Source organism: Xiphophorus maculatus, chromosome 1 (genome assembly GCF_002775205.1).
Source record: "Xiphophorus maculatus strain JP 163 A chromosome 1, X_maculatus-5.0-male, whole genome shotgun sequence".
Taxonomy (NCBI): Eukaryota; Metazoa; Chordata; class Actinopteri; order Cyprinodontiformes; family Poeciliidae; genus Xiphophorus; species Xiphophorus maculatus.
In genome coordinates this window covers 7,630,107-7,649,573 of record NC_036443.1, presented here as the reverse complement: position 1 = coordinate 7,649,573, position 19,467 = coordinate 7,630,107, and the positions used below count along the sequence as shown (strand labels likewise).

General features: G+C 37.2%; 1 protein-coding gene across 1 annotated transcript in view; it reads right to left on the bottom strand.

Annotated features, from left to right (window-relative positions):
* nphp4 (nephrocystin 4) overlaps nucleotides 1-19,467 on the bottom strand; it is a 174,259-nt gene that overhangs the window by 104,883 nt on the left and 49,909 nt on the right. The window contains exons 7-8 of the mRNA XM_014473925.2: nucleotides 17,947-18,131; nucleotides 13,180-13,315 (exon numbers count right to left, since the gene is read on the bottom strand). Coding sequence (XP_014329411.1) covers nucleotides 13,180-13,315; nucleotides 17,947-18,131 — 321 coding nt within the window. The remainder of the gene's footprint in view (nucleotides 1-13,179; nucleotides 13,316-17,946; nucleotides 18,132-19,467) is intronic.

Here is a 19,467-nt window from a genome sequence, read left to right as displayed (position 1 = left end):
TGTTAGAAATATCTATAACTGCAATTTTTAAAAAAAATTAAGTTTGTAGTTGCTATGTGATAAAATGTGGAAATGTTCATGGATGTAAGCCCCTGTTTCTTTTTTTGTTGTCTTTTTTATATAACAATCTACCATAGCAGACCAATCAGAGTGACACATTTCCATCTACATTTGCTCAGAAATATTGGTATTGTTACATGAAAGCAATAAAGTAATGGTCAGATGGTTATTAATTCCTCATCAAAGTGGCAAATCATTCCTCATTCCCATTGGATAAAAATGTTGATCATTATAAGTTTGTGATAATATGTAAATTCATAACTACCAACTGTGCAAATACTGTTGCCAGGCAAAGACACTTCATTTCCTGTCTCTAAAAATAGTCCTGCAAAGGTATTTGATTGAACACATGGATTCAATGGTTTCATACACCATCAAAGACTTGGCTATTCTGCTCCAGATATAAGAGGGCATATAAAAAAGCATAACTTAAATAGGCCTGCTGCAGCTGCTTCCGGGTTAAAGTGGCTCTTAGCACCTCATTTGGTAACTGTGTTTAATCAAAACCCTTGCTTTCCTCGCTGAAGCTGCTTTACATAGACAGCAGGGTCTAAGTTTGAGTTTGAACTCACAAGACAACGATTAGATGTTCAAACATCATCACCAATCGCCTCTCCGGTTGCCAGGGCGCCACATCCATCTGGAAAAGGATGGCACTGCTGGCAGGCACTGACAGGGTAAGACTCACCCCAGGCCTATCGCAGGGGGGAGATTGATGCACTTCTCGGCGGGGGAAGAACTGACATTCATTTTAATTAGGCAGGCAAAAATAATGTGTCTGTGGCACATAGCTTCCCTTGCCTCATCTTCAACGTCTCTTCTCATGGAGAGAAAGGAAAAGGCATCTCCAGGGAAGAATGAACTCCAGAAAAGGCCACCAATCAGGCCGTGTATATATCACTTCTAAGTCCACATGACATTATTTTTCTTAGGATGTTTGATTAACATTTAATTAACATTTGTATGACATTTCATATCAGAACAAAAACAAATATTTAACTGGTTTCTTAAAAAGTTGGCTTCACACCAGTGGGAGGATTCATGCCTGTGTAACAACGAAGGTAGCACCAATGACCTTAGCAGCACCAAACATTGAGGGGTGTTTTTTGTGTGTTCTGGGGATAGTGTCATTGTGGCACAAACATTTTAATGAGCGTTTGATTGCTAAAAGCTTTGGCATATTCACATTAATTTACCAAACACCGCACAACCCTTCAGGCACACAGAAAAGCGACACACATACAGCCACTTAGGGGCAGTCATGGGAAAAACACACAACAATCTATACAACATGTACCGCCTGTGAGCCAATTAAAACCCAAACAAGAGTCTCCGTGGCACCAAGGAGAGGCTGTACACTGACACCTTTAATAAACCCTGCTGCTGCCAGCCATGTTCCTACCTTCTGCTCCGCATACTGTTTCTCTTCCATCTCTTTTGCACTGACATCTCAGAGAAATAAAAACATGATTAAGAGAATTTTTTTTTTTCTGTGGAGAGCTCAACTTGGAAAAGGCTTTTTCTCAATGTAAATTAACTCAATATCAGCTCTAGTTTCAGTTAAAATCCTTACACTGTTGGGTACTTATAAAAAAATAAAATAAATGTACAAATTAACTTGAACAACTGGAACCCCTGAGGAAAGGGTTATGACTGAAATTAACTTTCAGATATACCAAAGAATGAATAAATCTTTTTAATGTTAGCCATGCTCTAAACTAAACAGTCTGAGTCTGATATTTCATTAAAAATGCAATTTAAGGTTCTACATGTTTTAGGTAATGTGCTGTCAGGACATTTGAGCAGCTCTCTGAACTGAATTAGTCATGTTAAAGGAGAATATTGAATGAAGTGCATTAAGTACAATGCAGTGTAATTTTTCTTTAATGCAGCTGAGTTAGTTAAGTATTGGACTGCTATCGGTCAATGCCTGTTGTAGAATGACTGATAGGAAAAATTAATTTGTCATTACAATACAAGCTTATGCAAATATTAAACAAAACAACCCATTAAAATTAGATTTTTACTGCCCAAAATACTTTTTTTTTGTCTTTTTTGTGATTGAAGTATAACGCGGTGACATTAGGTGGAGTAGTCAGGGAGTCGGCTGATTAAACACTCAAAGTTTGCTACCTATTGTTTAAGGTGACACTTAATAAAAGTGAGGAGTTTCTACAGCATGTCTGAAAATTTTTTTTAAATCACTAAACTTTTGAAGCTTGTAATTATCTTGTTTACAAGAAATCAGATAAGATCTGACAGTGACAGTTCCATCAAACTTGACAGCTGCAAGGCAATAAAAGAAACACCTCTTTGAACACTCACTAAGAGAGCAGCACTAGTGTCCCAAGCTAACGATTAAGGTTAAGAGAATACCTCGACAAATTCTTGGATCTTCAGTACAGATCAAGCAGGATATTGTCAAAAGAGAGATGTGGTCAGAGAAGCCAGGTAAGGCAATCCCTCAACAATTATCAAGAAAACTGTGATCACAGTCACTATTATCATTCAAACCATTATATATATATATATATATATATATATATATATATATATATATATTAAAGGTAGTATCGACATGCTTCATATTCTACAGAAAATGTCTGTTTTGAGTGCAATTCAGTTTCAATTCAATGTATTTCACAATAAATGCAATATGGCACTTTACAAGAAGGATAGATTATTAAAATGAACAAAAATAAGTCCTGAAGGGCTGGTGTCCTGCATGTTTTAGCTACCTACTTGGTTCAACACACCTGCATCAAATGATGGCTCGTTACCAAGCCCTGTACAGTGACATGCTGAGGAGGCAGCAACTATGGCTGGAAAAAGAACTAAAACATGCAGGACACCGACCTTTGAGGGCTGATTTTGGACACCTCTGAAATAGACAATAAATTAAAATTAAAATTGCAGACATTTCAGTTCATTCCTAATTATAACCCAGTCAAGTTCAGCTTATTATCCTAAGGGGTAAAAAAAACGAAAAAACTTTTATATTTAAGCAAGTCAATCCAATCCCTGCTCCTAATCTAGCAACAGGTACCTTTACACCCTATTGACAGATATGGCCTGAGAATGTTTTAAAGTCCATTAGATGAAAAACAGAGTACATATAGTTAGTGGCAGCAGTAACTCCTTCACAGACTTTGTTCAGGAGAGACAAAGTTGAATGCAGAATTTCAGAGGAACTTACTGAGGGTTGTCTAATGGCCTCCTCCAGGAATATGTCACAGTTAAACACAATGGGGTTATCAAGCAAGACAATGACCCAAAGCACTCTAATAAGTTCCCCGCTAAATGACAAAGAAAATTTAATTAATGTTTTGGTGTGGTCTAGTCAACCACATTTATATAACGACTCAGGTGCTCTGTCATTGCCTTAAAATGCTACAAGATGCATTAACACTATTCTTTGTGAGCCAAACCTCCTCCACGGTGATGGAAGAGAATTATTTTTCTTCAACCATTTAGTAATCATAAACGGTTGATGGAAGTTGTTACTGCAGTTGTTGTGGAACAACCAGCAGACAGGGGGCAATTACTTTTTCCACATTTGACCAAGTTGATTTGGATAACTTTCTTTCATAATTAGTGTACCTGTACTCATCTTTTGAAAAATTATTTTGGGTTTACTGATATAATCTCTGTGGGAGAACTTTTAGTTCTTGACACATGTCTGTGACATCAAAATGATAATCAGTTGAAATATGTGGGGAGGAAAATACTTTCTCATCCATTTAAAATTAGTAGGAGCTGGAGCAGAATTAACTGAAGCCATTAATATTTTTAAAAGGTTGCATAGGTTCAATAGACCAGAGAAAAATAATCTACAAAGCTCATCTAAAAATTAAAATGAGAACAGAGGCTGCATTATAAAATATCTTGGAAATGGTCTAATTTTTATTAAAAATGTTGTTGATTAAACACCAACCAGTTGCTTTATTTTGGGTGTAACCTGCACTATAAATCAAGTTACTACTAACTAAAATTCCTCTGTCTGTCTATTGCGCTATAAATGACCTTATTGTCCACATTTGAGGAAATATGCTCTCTCCAGCCTTGCCTCTCTCTCTCAAGACATAATTAAGGAGATAGGAAACTGAAAATGTCTGATAAGCTCCATATCACGTCTGTTAATCAGCCTCAGCTGTTGGCCAAAGGCAAAACTACATTTTAGTCCTCATTTTTCTCTTTTTCTCGTCTTATGAAGCAAGTAGCGGGATCCTTCAAATATGGTATGAAATGTTTTGACATTTCCCTCACTGGTAGAGGACAGCATCATGATTGTTTAGGCGTATTTCATAAAAATGGCAAATATACAATGTTGAAAAATAAATTGGTGTCTTAAATTCCTGTCTTGTGCTAATCCAGAAGTGATATGTTAATTATATTTTAGATATAAAATTATATATAGAGTCAAACCAAATGTTAAGCAAAAGAGGCTTACCGGACCGAAAAGAAATTGGACGACAAAGAAGCTACAATCAGCTATGAAGCAGAAGAAATCCAAATCATTCTGACTGCTCTGTTCCTGTAATAAATCTAATGAACTTTTTTCAATAAAATGCATCATTTGATGAATCAAGTCACTGTATTTGCTGCAATCCCTCGTATCAATCCTTGTCATTAAGTCATTCTGTGATTTACACAGAAGAGATAATGGATTTTTCAATTTAGGATTGTTTTGTGATGAGAACAAACAAATCCAAGTTAAAAAACACATTAGAATAAAAGTCATGCTACATTTAAAAAATATTAAAATCAAACAAAGTACCATGTATAAAAATGATGCATTCAAGAAATAAACATACTACCATAATCTCATATCAAGTTTTCCTTGCCACTTTTTTACTCAACATCATAAATGCCACCCAAGTCAGACCTTTTCTCTTACAGACAACATTGTTTTCTTTATAATACTGTACAATACTTTGTAAAGAGGAAAGAAAGAGCCTGCTGCCAGATTCAGTTCTGCCTCTGCATATATCCAGATGAGAGCTCAGTAAAGGGCAAAACAGTGAGTTTGTTTAAAGGTCAAGCATTAATGGTTACACCTCCTCAGACGCTCGGTAATCAACTGTGCCACTCACCAGGCTGAGTCAGGGTTAAAGGTTGCACAACATGAAAAAGTGAGGAAGGCAACGCTTTCATTAGCCGCTCTGTGCTGGCCCAGTTACACAAACGGAGAACCTATTTCAGTACATGACGCATATCACAACTGTCAACATCCTTTTTTTAGTAATTTAGGTTTGATATCATGTAACAGCTTGGGAGGGTTGCCAATTACCGTTCCAAGAAGGTGACTCACATCTAGCAGTGTCTCTGGGGTAAGAGCAGAAGACACTGGAAACACGAATCCAACTATCTCCTTTCGATAAAGCCTTAAGTTTGATTCTTTTCACCCATTTATCCTCTATGTGTCTTTTTTTTAAGACTTCAACCAAAGAACAATCACTCAATCCTCATGTCAGTGTTTTGAATGACTGCTGTTTTCTTCCCCCTCATGACAGATTGATTCTTTGGAAAAGGACAAAGTCATGCAGGCCGTCAGCACCTTCATCCTCAATTTCCCCTGGACCAGCCCACCCATTAGTGATGAGCTAGTGCTTGTCAGCAGAAGACGACAGGCAACAATATGCCCCATCGTGCTGTATTAAATTGTACAGTATGTGACTGTGTTGCATGGCTCAGTAGGTGAACAGTGCCAAGCTTACAGAGGCTGAAGTGAGACAGCAAACAGCAGGGAAGAGATGCCTGAGATGAAGTTAAGGTGAGGATAAATTGATGCTGACGGGACATAATTAGGAAAGCTGCCATTTCCTAACATCACTTGTCAGTGATCCAAGTCTTCTCACAATTTGTCATACTGTAGAAGGTTCTTACAAAAACGTTTGAGTAAATAACTAAGTGCAAGACATGCTAAAAGGTATAATTTTCTTTAACAGCACCCCATGGCTCAATACTTGCAGAACCCCCTTCAGAAAGAAGAACTTTAAGTCATTTTCTGAATGACTAGATATAGTGTCTTACATGAAATTGTTTTCTCATGTAGCCAAACAGAAAAACTCCTTTCTAGGCTGCATCTAACCTCTGATTATTCACCATGTGAGCTTTCATACAAAACGGTAAGCATCTCAGAATCACTGTAGGTATCAAGTTAAGTACAACAATGGCAATATAACGTTCTTTGCATAAAATGTGTGGGAACATCATCTTTGAACAAAACTTCGAAGGCGTTCAGCATCTCCTTAGTTTTATTCTATTCAAGTGTCACTGCTATTGAAGAAAGTAACTGCCTGAAGTCCAGTGATTTGTCCTGTCTCATTGCACTTCAGCACTACTGCATTTTAACAGCAAAAATAAAATGCGTCACTTGACATCCTGCACTCCAGCAGCTCCAGTGTGTTTTTGTCTTAAATCTTGAGGCAAGCTGGTCATTCTGACCATCTGTCATAGATAGATACATCACACCCTCAAGCTCTCTTCAGATCCCACAGCAGGGGTGTCAAACTCTGGTCCGCGAGGGCTGGTGTACTGTAGAGTTTGGATATGTGTCCACCACACCTGAATCGCAAATGGATGAATTACCAACTCATGCACTCAAGTTGTACAGAGTCCTGCTAAAGAACCATGTGTGATTTGGATGTGTTGACAAAGAAACATCTAAATGCTGCAGCACTTTGTATATTTCAGGTTGACACTGTTCATTACAGTAGTTCAATCTGGTTGGTAACCTGCTGTAAACCCATATTCAGGTCCCTTCTGATGCAGGTAGTGGACTGATGTGGAACAATGTGCTGCAGTGAATAGTGAAGGAAGAAGAGTGCAAACCGTCCGCAAAGAAGTACAATAGGACCACTGATGAAAGGAAAATAAAAGTTCAATACCAAATCACAAAGTAGAGCGACATTGACAAGGTAAAAGGCAGGAAGTGGACCTTGCGCGTTTGACCTCAAGAGAAGTTGATTACTTGAAGTTCATCAGCCCCAGACACAGTAGGAGAGCAGCCTATCAGGAATATACCCTCTCCATTTTTTCTCTCCAGCCTACTTCATTAAAATCGTTATTCTTCATCCCTCTGATTGCTGCAAGGAATGTGAAATAAAAGTATAGCTTAAAGATTTTGAGAGATCAAGGGAGACACTTGGAGACATGACAGAGGGACCAACCAAACAGCAAAGTCTGGCTGTACATTGCTAAGTGGGAAAGAAGAAAAATGATGACACCACAAGAATTTCTTTCTACATAACCTCAGGCAACGATGGCAATACAATTTTGTATTTAAAAAAAAAAAAAAAAAAAAGGAGGCCATCCTTGTGCTTTGCCTTACAGTGAGAGGCTGGCTGGCTTTCAACACAGCACGGACGAAGCATCAAGGCACTCTGAGAGCACAGGGTGATTGCCTCTGTATTGCAGTGGTAATGTTTTGAGAATGAAAAGGGATTTCAGCAAACTACTTTTCCTCTCTTCGCAGCCACCTTAGCCCCCTCAGAAAACATCAAAAGACATAAGTCTATTTAATCTGAGGAAAGAGCAAAAACAAGGCAGACCGCACCTGTCATGCCACTACAGTTCAACACAAGACGGTTGTCAATATTGCACCAAACAGCGCCATCTAGTGTTGAAGTTAAAAATGAAAGCCAGAGCAACATGGGAGAAGCAAGGACAAAAGTTTACTGAGACCTAAATAAATATCTTTATGCACACATTTCTAAGGTAAAGCACAAATTTTTATTTGTATAACAATATCCGTGCACAAAGTAATTAAATGTGCTTCACAGAAAAATAGAGGAATTAAAGAAAAATATATTTAAAAAAATCAGGCATTACATGAAAAGAAAAAATTATTGATTTCAACAAATGAACAGCAAAAGCAAAATAAAATGAACTGATAGTCTTTGAATCTTAAGCTGTAGTAAATGCAGTGTTTCCACACTTGATTTAAAGGAACAGCAACAGTTTCTGCATATCTGTTGGTTCCAGAGATCAGCAGCAAAACATGAAAGACAAATACTGCTCCTATTTTTTTTTAGTTTTGGTCCTTGGAACATTGTATGTGCTTCTCCACTAGAACAGCTTTAACCAATTCTGCCCTGCCGGATTCATGCCAATTAGAAAGTTCTGCATTGATTTTCTCTGTTTTTCATACTCACTTCAGGGGTAGTACAAGCCACGTATTGAGCACATGTATTGATTGACAGTAGACTGCATTTGTTGGCCCATGATTTATGTCACTACAAACTCCAAAAACATATCAACTACCGCTGTGGACCGGCAGACATGGGTCTGCTATAAGAGACCTGTACGGTGAGGAGAAGGGTAATCATGAGTTTAATCTTGGGCAGCACAGGAGCACATCTGTCAACTTTTAGAGTGGAATGACTGTGATTTAGCAGTGAAGAAAGGAGAAACTTTGCAGCTGTGGAAAAAATTCTGTCGCAGTTATAGTTTTGTGGCAGAAAAAAATGGAACTACATAATATTAGTTTTACACGATCTGAATTTTATTCTTTGTTTGGAATATTTTCATTCAAGTAGTGTTCATTAATGGACATTATTTGCATCTTTTGATTGCATAATCGATATCCAAACGGCTGCACGTTTAAAAGATTAGCGTGCAATGACATGGATATACTCATATTTATAACAAAATTTTCAGCTAATCTGAACTGGTTTTGCTATATTTGGGCCAATAGCTTGAGTTTCCATAGTTCGGAATGATACCAGCCCACACATGAACTAAAATCTGAGATTTTATCTTTCGGCCATATCGCCCAGCTTTTAGCTTCACCAAGTCTATTGGAGTGCTGATCTCTAATCTTGGTTTTCGGGACCAAAAAACAATAGGATCTTTTGCAAAAGATTCCCATCAAATAATTACAAACGACAAGCCATTTCTGAGCTCCCATCACCCTTAGACAAAGACCAAGTAAATAGTGTGTTGTTCCACACAGCTGAGGGTTTACAAAAAAAGCCCAACAGTGGCAGAATAACAGGTGATGTAGTGCTGCTTCAATGTCAGAACAAAGCCTGTGTCAACAGTGTTAACCATTGCATCCTTTCTAAACAACAGAAACAATAGCTGAAGAATTCATTGTAGTAATCATATTGTTGGCTGAGATTCAAATTTAAACTGTACCTCTACCTTCTTAGTTCTCTCATCAGTATAACATCTGAATCTTGTTTAGCTTGAAAATTCTGCTGCTGGCTGACGACATATCATCACTATGTCACTCACTCCAATTGTGGAGCCGACTTGCCCCTATAAAAGTCTGCAGATGCAGGAATGCGACTAACTGTTTTGGAGTGAGGAGTGAAAACAGAGGCAGAATGATCTCAACCCTTCTTGCTGCATTGGTGTTATCAAAAAACACATGGAGACAACTAAAAGGTGCTTTAGTTCCACCATAAAATGTTTTGTAAAAAGGATGACAAAAATTATTTTTTTGCATAGGTTTAAGAAAATAATGACTTATTGATATTACAGACAGAAATAAAACATTGTGTATCAATAGTACATTTTTGATAAGCAAAGTTTTAATATTCACATGTTAGGGGAAGATTTTAAATATTAAATTCTTTTTCTATGGTAGAGGAATTCCACATTATCTATGTTCACTCAGAGTTATAGATGACATATGACACAAAGTAGCCTTACTCTACCACAGAAGATGTCAAATAATCTGGAAAAGTTGGCGAAATTGTCTGGCAAAGTACTCGTCTATCAGGCATTATGTTAAACACAAAACTTAGACCCAGACAAGTGTAAATCATAGAATATTCCGTGAAAACACACAGACGGTGCATGGTGCTTTCTATTACCCTAAAACTCTTTTCCACCAGTCATAAACTAGAGAAACAAATTAAGACTCCTGGATTACATTTTGTTTTGGAAGCTTAAATTTAATTTAATCTCTATAAGCAATATAAAAACCATAATTGGTTATTCAACTGTTCTTTGCAAAAACCTTTTCTTAAGTGCTCATAAATCCATAAACAACACCAAATGTGTTTTTTTTTTACTTGGTGCTCTTAATTAACGACTTTCATGACATTTTCTAAGTACTAAAATCAGCAAGTAAGTCAATAACTGAGGTGTCAAAAGAGGAATAAAAACATTTATATGCTGCTTGATTTCCAACTGAGAGAACAACTCCAAGTCTTGGAAATGTCCAAAAAGTCTTAGTAAAGTTGATGACGACTATCCAGCATGATCATCCATATTTACTGTCATCAAATGGTCTAAAATCTAGTTGGCAGAGCTCGGCTGACTTCCCTGAAGGCACACCTTAACTCAGTACCACTTCAACACTTTTGAAGTGTCGCATCTCTGACAGCTGAGACAGTGCATGCACAAGTACGCTGCCTCATCATGCTGCTCTTGGCTGCCAAAGTCACAGAGCATAAAGCTGTAGCCATCAGCTGATATTATCATATGGGAGTCTTACTGCAAGATGAAGTTTGGCAGCTGCGTTTCTGTCTTTTAAGAGGAAGCACGAGAAAATCCTTATCAGTCAACAACCAATGTCTGGAGAAACACGCGATAACTTGCATGCGGATGTATCAGCATGCACTAAAAACATCCACACGACATTGCCACAAATAGAGAGTATTCTGCACTTTTTAAAATATTTTTCACTTCATCAAACATTCAGAATTTAATGGTAGAGAAGGTGAATGTGGTGGAGTAGAGAGTGGTTGAGGATCTGTTGCTATTCTGAGATGATCCAGATAGCAACTGAATTGTTCCAACAGGTTTATTAGAATTTATGAACTTAGGTGATCATTTAAAAAAAAACGGTGGAAAAAGAAAGCTTCTCCAAAAGCATAAATATATTTTATATGAAGTGACTGTATGTATTTTTTTTAAAACGCTAGATGCAACGGAAGTGTCAGTGTAAAAACCTAAAATATTAGTTTGTGCTTTCTTAACTATGGGGACCATGAACACCCACAGTAAAGCTAATGAGCATCTTGAAAGCCACTGCTGGCAACAGAAGAGCATATTTCAAAATCAGCAGTGCAGTCACAGGTTTTGGACCCTGTGGCAGCATAACTTGAGTTGGTTGGTAATTTTCTCATTTTGCATTCATACCCAGTGGCAACATTTTTGAGTGAAATCTCTCAACATTGATTGACAGACTGATGTAAGTTTTAGAGCAGACATCTATGTCCTTCTCTACTTTAACCAACACTGAGCCTCAAACCCAGCAATATCTCCTTAGCCAACTTAGAATCAGTGTTTAATTCTGACTTGATCATTATTCCCAATGATCTTCTTAGGAATAGACTAGATATTCACAGACCCTAGCATTACTCCTTACTTAAACTGTATTATGTTTCTCAGACTAGAATAAGCTAGACGGTGTAACTATGTCACTTTGTCTAATTATTATCCATTCTGAGTCAACAGGCTCACAGAATATTTTAAACTTTATGAAACAAACAACCATATAAATACCTACACAGAAAACTGCCTGTCAACAGGTTGCCATGGTAAGAAGAGACATTAGTTATTATATTAATACTGATGTACCGTGTCATCCTGGTGACATTGTGACTGCTTGTTATTCTGCTGTTGTTAATTGCTGTCCTATTGACCCTTCATTGTATACAGGGCTGTACTCAGTAACATAGTAGGGGCTTAGCCTCAGAATGTGCAAAGTGTTGAGGGCTCACCCACACACATAATTACTGCAGTCTTTTAGTGTATTTTGTAATGCTGGGAGCAGCTGTGTAGTATCGACTTATTTTACCAGGACATGTTGCCAGCGCGGATTTCTCCATCACTGGGTTGTTCAACTTATATGACACAAAAACCTAAACATGAGCGAACTCCAGCTTAATTTAATACTGGAGAAAAAAGTGAAAATCCATAAAATATCCTCATCTAAGTTAATATAGTCAACAGTTATGCAGTGAAAATTACAAATACAGGGAAGAATTGGGATAATTTGGTTTTAAATTAGAATAAGAATTTATTCTTTGTCACTGTACACATGAATATGATCTGTAATATTATTTTTTATTGTAATGTTTGCGTTGTGAACCACAGGACGAATATTCTACTATGGTAAGAACTAATGGAGATTCTTAAAAAACTGTAATCTGTATGACCACCTTGGTTAGTTTAGTCAAAAGGAATCAAGAAAATGAGCCACTGCTCACACTTTTTCCCTCTTCCTCTCTTGTCAAGTCAGTCTATTTGACAGTGTAAAAGTTTTAGTTTCTCATGCACAACATGGAGGTGTGCGTCTGTCTGCCCTAGATGGCGGCCTTTTTAAAGTGGAGCACTATGAATACTAATCACTATGTGCAAGCAACCTGATCTTAGAGCAGTTATTGTTAATCATTTCCTTTTTCTATATTTTCAAAAGCACGACTGTTTGTTTCAGTTGCTTGTCGAGATATTTTTGGTTATAGCCAGACGGGACCTCCTGGCACAGCAGCTGCAGTGCAAAAGGATATAATAAATATAATAGGCTAATTGGAGTTCTCCTGGCTTAATGTGGATGTGATTGGGATGTAGTCCTTCCAGAAAGCCCGGAGGGTCACTCACCGCTTCCAGCAGACTGCTCTTAGCAGAAGAAAGTCTCTTACCTGGATGATCTAAAAATAAGACCATTGCATTTAATGACCCCCCGCACCCCCACCCCAAGAGTTGTATCTGAAATTATGTTACTTGCATCTCTAAGTATTGTAATCTGGTTTATAACTCAGAAATCTAAACTTGTACTATAAAACCAATAAATGATCGATAACAGAACACCAGCATGTCGTCTACTCTTCCAATCATAGCAGCTCAGAGGTAAATGGTGACTTGGGGGCCATCGCTGAAACCATACACTGAAAATGTTTGGATTCAAACTCCTTAAAACTTATCTGCACAAACAGGAAGCTCACACAGCAAGTCGAGAAGAAAGGATCTTTTTGCACATATTACTGTGAAAATATGCTTGAGTGTTTGACAGCTTTTTTTTCTCTCATTTTTATTCATGTAAAGATGTTTTCTATAAAGATAACTTCCTGGCTGGGGTCCATTTCAAGAAGAGGTTGATACCAAGCCAGGATCTGGATTTAGGATTTACACACTCTATAATACATGTGTCCCTCTTACCATAGTCTCTCGGCCTATGGGAGCGGAGAAGACGTACTCTAGCTGAAAGATGATTGCCAAAGCCTGATTATTGGCCATTTTGATCTCCAAGCTGCTGCGAAGGCCCAGCATCTGAGGACGTGATGATGTTGCAGAGCTAAAGAGAAAGCAGAGAGATATTGATGTGTAATGTAGGCGTGAAAAATGTGATGGCGGTAATGAAGAAATAACAACGCTTTTCCAAAATGTGAAAGGTTTTAATATTTCTCCTCCTATAGCTATATTTTCCATTAAAAGTGAAACAAAATCAATGTGCTGGAAGATTTACAATCCCTTACTAAATATTTCCTGGCAAGCACTTGCCTCCTGTGTGAGAAATGAAACGGCTTTCTATGTATTCGTCATTCACAGTTTGCATACACAGGAGGCGGGAGCATACTGTGCAACGCTTGCGTGTCATGAGGTGGGGCCGAGTGCCTTTTCTTCCTTTCGCTTCACAGCCTCTCTTGAGTCAGTTTTCCCCTCTTTTTCTCCATTTCTAAAACCATCCAGCATAACACAAGCCAGACAGACTGTCAGCTATCACTGACAGCACCAGTGAGAGTCAAACACCATAATTACTGCATACACTATAGGGGTACATCAAACCAGATTTACAACAGACATTCCCATCTTTAAAAATAAAAAAGGAAAGAAGTGCAAAAAAATGTTTTAGTATGGAGAAGATGATGATTATTGTGGTCATAAAACACGAGTCGCCAGGCACAGATTGTGGGTAAGCATCTTGATGAGTTTGTTGTATAGTTAAATGTTTGTACATACATTTTTGTTATGGTAAGAGACCTGTGTCATCATACATAATCTTAGTTTCTCCAAGGGTCTGGTATGCAGCAGAGAAAAAAAAACAATACATTTTGATGTGGATATCCACTTTCAAGAATTTGTGTGTCATGTTTTGAGTTCCCTAGCCTATTTTGCCATTCCAATTTCCTCACCTTTTAAATGGAATTATTTCATCCTTCACGTTACTGTTTTGTGCATTACTACTTTATAAAACTGCATAAAATATCCCAGCCAATTACCCAGACAGGCACAGCTTAAATAAGAGCGCTCACACTGACAAGAATGTGTGGAAAAATGTCAGAACACACATTCGGTGCATGCAGTGGTTTCTAGTAAGGTTGTCCAGTGACAGCATGTGGGCGAACAGTGTTATGTTTTCAACCAATTAGGTATTTTGGAGACAGTGCTGTCAGCACAACCACATTTCCTAACGCCATTCACAGTAGGTATAATTAAGAAAGGACAAACTTTGAGCAATGAAATACAGCAGAATTAGGGCATCATATAGAAACTGGAAAGGAACTGTTTGACCTTCAGCCGTGAACTTTATGTTTGCAACCGAAGCTAGAACCTCCACATTACCTCCAAATCTGCTTCAAAGCAGAATACTTATCAGAAATATTCTCATTTTTGTTATTTTGTAAAGAAGCAGTGCAGAAACGTAATAAAAAATGTTTTACTCTTTGTAGGTAGGAAAATGTGTAAGACTTACCCACAGTATAAAAATATTTAATAGACTGCCATGACACATATTCCCAATATTTCTGAAAGAAAAAATTTGTAAAAAATTTCAGCTCCTTAATGGCTCGCTGATGCGCCCACACAACTCATTAATTGGAACTTCTATTTGTGTGAGCCAAGAGGTTTGTGCCGTCACCAGAGCAGCGACGGTGGGTTTCTGGGGACAGCTTATGTATTCTGAACAAAGTGAGCTGTAATGCAAAACGTATCAGAGGAGTTGTGCTGTTTCTGGACAGCTGGTAGAAATCCAGCCACAAATCAGAGGAACCTACAGGAAAAAATGCATAAAATTCACACGTGCAAAACCTGTGTCAACAGGTCATTACACATGAATGTAATTCTGCACATGTGCAAAATCATTGTAAACTGAAATGGGAAAATGTGATAAAGCTCATGAAAATGTTAACATCTTAATAGATTGAGATATATAAAACATGAATATACTTTAAACACAAGATTTTTGAAAAGCTGGAAAGTGGAATGTGTGAAGAACATATAAATATGCCTGTGAAATCCATTAGATTACAAGTGATCTCCAGGTGAAACATAAAATACAGTAAAACAGGCCTTTATATGCAAGATCTACTGTATATTGTGTATTAACATATCTCTGGAGGTAAACATTTACCCATGTTTTAGCATTTTTTAACATATAAAACATATTCTCCACATTTTGGTGTGCTTATTTTCAAAAGTGCTTTTAGTAACCTCATTTGGAACATGCAATCACGTTTCCACATTGAAAAAAAAAAAACATAGAAACATGATACATTCAGGGGAGTTAAAAACCAATTCAGTTAAAAGAAAAACAGCTAGTCCTAAAATATTTATGAGATTTCAGAATGTATTGTGCCAAGTGTCAGAGATGAGATTTCCTTTAACTGAGTGGACTGATGACCTTACATCACAACACCCGCTTTGGAAAGGTTGACATTGACTTTTTTTGTGGTCTCAATAAGACTCAAAGGCCAAAGCATTTCTTCTGAACTGTTACATAATTATCAGAAAACAAAACATTGGTGTGAAAAATAAAGTTGTTTCATGTAGGTCAAAGATGATGTAGTATTGTGTATATATATATATATATATATATATATATATATATATATATATATATATATATATATATATATATATATTTCTGAAACATGAGAATTATTTTAAATTCAATGCTTAGTTAGTTTACTAAATCTTCCAGGAATCATAAGTTAAGGCTCTGATGTACTATTGCCTTGTGCAAATTCTGTTGTGGCATTAAACATTTATTTAGTATTTAATAATGAATTAAACTGCAAAGTAAGTAGCTAAAGTGTGTGGACACTGTGAATTCTGCCACCTGCTTCTGCAGCATAAGGATTTTCCAGTTTCCTTACCAAATGGCCAGTTTGGTCAGGAAATTACCTGAATAAATCCAACAAACAAATATTAACTAACTTTGCTTGGGAGTTAACTGCTAATTGCAGCATTATTCACCAGAGAAAAAAAGCATATCTTAAATTATGCCCTTGACACCGATGATATAGCTGCTAAGTGGAGGAGGAACAGGTAATGAGCAATACAGGTGGGAGGAGGAAGTGCATAAACAGAAGGATTCTTCATTTATGCAAATTTATTTGGAATGCCAGAAGAAGACATTAAAAGAATTTGCCAAACCTTTTATCTAAGCTGGGAAACGCAATCTGTTTGCATACTTCTCACAATTTTATTTCGTTTTGTTCTTAGTTTGGTTTCAATGGATGTATCAAAACTCTACTGACAGGATTTCATCATTCATTTGTTGTTTTTCTTTTTTTTTTTGCCATTGTCGCCTCTGGATGCAGCAAACAATAGAATTACGAAGTGGAGGACTGCAATGATGCAACAGCAGGCTTTTATTGGCCATCAGACTCTGCAACAAAAGCTGTTAGGACATCCCAGGGTTTTAGAGTAGGCAGAAATAAAAACTGCTATTTGAGCAAGACTTTACAGTTTTCACCATGGCAATAATACACTTCAATTTGTGATCATTAAAAACTGTCCAAGTCTGGTTAAAACAGACGAGCATTAAAATATTGTGACCTATGAGCAGGTCTGTATTAATGTGATCAGTTTTGATACGACAATACCGCCTTTGCTTTGTAAAAGTATTTATACCTCTTCCACAATTTGTCATGTTACAATAAGAAACTTCAGTGTGTTTTATTGGGATTCAGCATAACGCTGAAACTTATTATGAAGGGGAAGAAAATTATTCATGGTTCTCAAAATTTATTCTCTGTATAAATCCAGCCATTTTGTGAAGGTCTAAGAGTTTTTTGTTTTTTTTATGGAATACATTAAAGAACAGCATCATGAAGACCAAGGAACATCGCAGGTAAGTTTATGCAGAGATTAGCGGAGAAGTTCAAAGCAATACTAGATCCCACGCTTTGAACATCTCACCGAACTTCACTGTTTATTCCATCAACAAATCTGGCATCTAAGAAAAAGTGGCGAGAAATTCATTTCAAAAAGTCATAAGAAGTTACAAAGTATTAATTTAGTTGAGTTCAAGACAAATGAATGTCACCCTTTCCATAATATTTGGCAAAAATCATGCATAGTTTTCCTTCAATTTCTAAATTATGGACAACTTTTTGTGGGTATACCACATACAATTGTGCACAAGTTTCTAGCTTTAAAATGACCAAATGTGAAAAAGTTTGAGGTGTGGGAACACTTTTACAATGCACTGTATTTTTGACTATTTCATTTAGATCTACAACACTTCTACATAACCCCTGCTATCAATTCAACCGCAGAAAAAAATTCAAATTCAAAAAAGAAAAAGATTGTCCCAGCCATCTAGAAATACAAAAAACAGCATGTAAAGCAAAAATATAGTGTGTGCTGCAGTTCCAGAGAAGGGAGAGGAGAAACGGACACCAGGAATAGTACTTTGCCCTGATATCTGCCAATATTATACTAAAATGACATTAATGCCTAGCAAGCTTTCTTCAAATATACATTTTTTTGCTGACTTTATTAGATTAACTTTCAATCATTTCTCGATCAGCAAAAAGAACAGTGCTTAGAGAAGCTGATGAAATACCATAAAAATAAGCACTCCAAAAACTATTTCTGCACATCTGCAGATCTTGTCTGACATCAGAGTTCTGCTTCACCATCCTCTGCAGCCTACAGTTACAGCTCCACTATACATATACACGTGTAACTTCTGCTCACCTGTCCTTGACCAGCGTGCTCTTCTTAGAGGTGCTGTCTGTTCGTCCTCTGACTCCTGATGCAAAGGGCTCCAGGACCACCACTTGGGGCTTATCAAGGAAACACCAGCCATTGTGAACACCGACATGAAGCCTCCGTTCTTGAATGACAACCGTTCTTTGTGCATCCTCTGGTTCAGGTTGTTTCTAAGAAACAGAGAAGATCAAATTGGGGTTATCACACACAAAGCTAAAGCAGTTCGCATGAACAGTGCATGTGGATGATCTTGTTGATTTCAACAAGATTATTGTCTAGTGTCCAATGTCACGCTCATAAAGAAAATGGAGAGTCTGATGGAGCCTTTATCTAAACCCCAACTAACAAAGATTAAAGGGGGGATGTTATGTATTTTCCAGGCACAGAGTGCCATTTTAGAGCACCATTAAATTTAAAATAAATGCTGCATATATCAAACATAACTTAAAAGAAATTAAATTTTCCAATTTGATGCCTTGAAATTGACATATCTCTTTAAGAAGCTCCTACTCTTTCCGACACGCCACATTCAACGCGTCATCACAACAAAGTTCCTCCATTACATAATTTACAACTGTTCTTAGGAGCATTGGACTGAAAAGTAGTTTGTATGATAAGCTCTACGGAGGAGCAGTTCCATCAGGTGTTTGCTCACTGCTGCTGCAGCTAGTCTAGAGGAGCTGAGTGAACGAGGCGTGGGGGAGACTGCAGCTCTAGGGTAATAGGAGGCGTTAAGTGAGAGTAAGTGTTTAGGCGCCACAAAGGAATGCCAGAGGAGATTCATGGATTCCTTAAACTTACATGAAAGGATACAAGCAATACCAGGTGTGTTTGTGATGAGGAGAGATTATTATAACATCACTTAAAGCTCAAAAAAGCCTATTTTTACAACCCTTTTAAAAAACACATCAAGCCAACTATGCCTCTTGTCACAGATTTTAAGGCAACAGACAAATCTCTCCATCTTGCTTTCTAGAAAATACTGCAAAGGAGAAGAGACAGCAGCAGCTTGTAATTATAGCCTTTATTTTGGAGGGGAAAAAAGCCAATTAAATTGCTAGAATTAAATATACGTCATTAATCCCCTCTTTTGTAATATAAGATTTATTGGTACATTCAAACAAAAAGCTTTTTAAAAGTATGCATCTGATGGTGTGAGTAAAGCAAAAGAAAAAAGTTGAACTCTTATTTTTTATGAAGGCATACCAAAAGAAAACTAGAAACTCCATGTCCAATCATGTCCTCATGCTACTGTCAGCTTATTATGTTTTCTTCTCCTGCAGACTGGCAGTCAAGGGCCTTGTACAACTTTTGAACTCCATGAGCCGCAATTATAGAGGAGCGAGCGATTTTTAAGTACAGACTTTCTGTGGACAAGAAAATCTGTTTGCTGAAAGGTTGAATTGGTTGGTAATGGCAATGGTTTGCTGAGAGATAAAGTAAAACGTCTTACAAAGATGCAAAGGTCTATTAAGAATGTTTACTGAAATGTATTAAGGCTCAGGA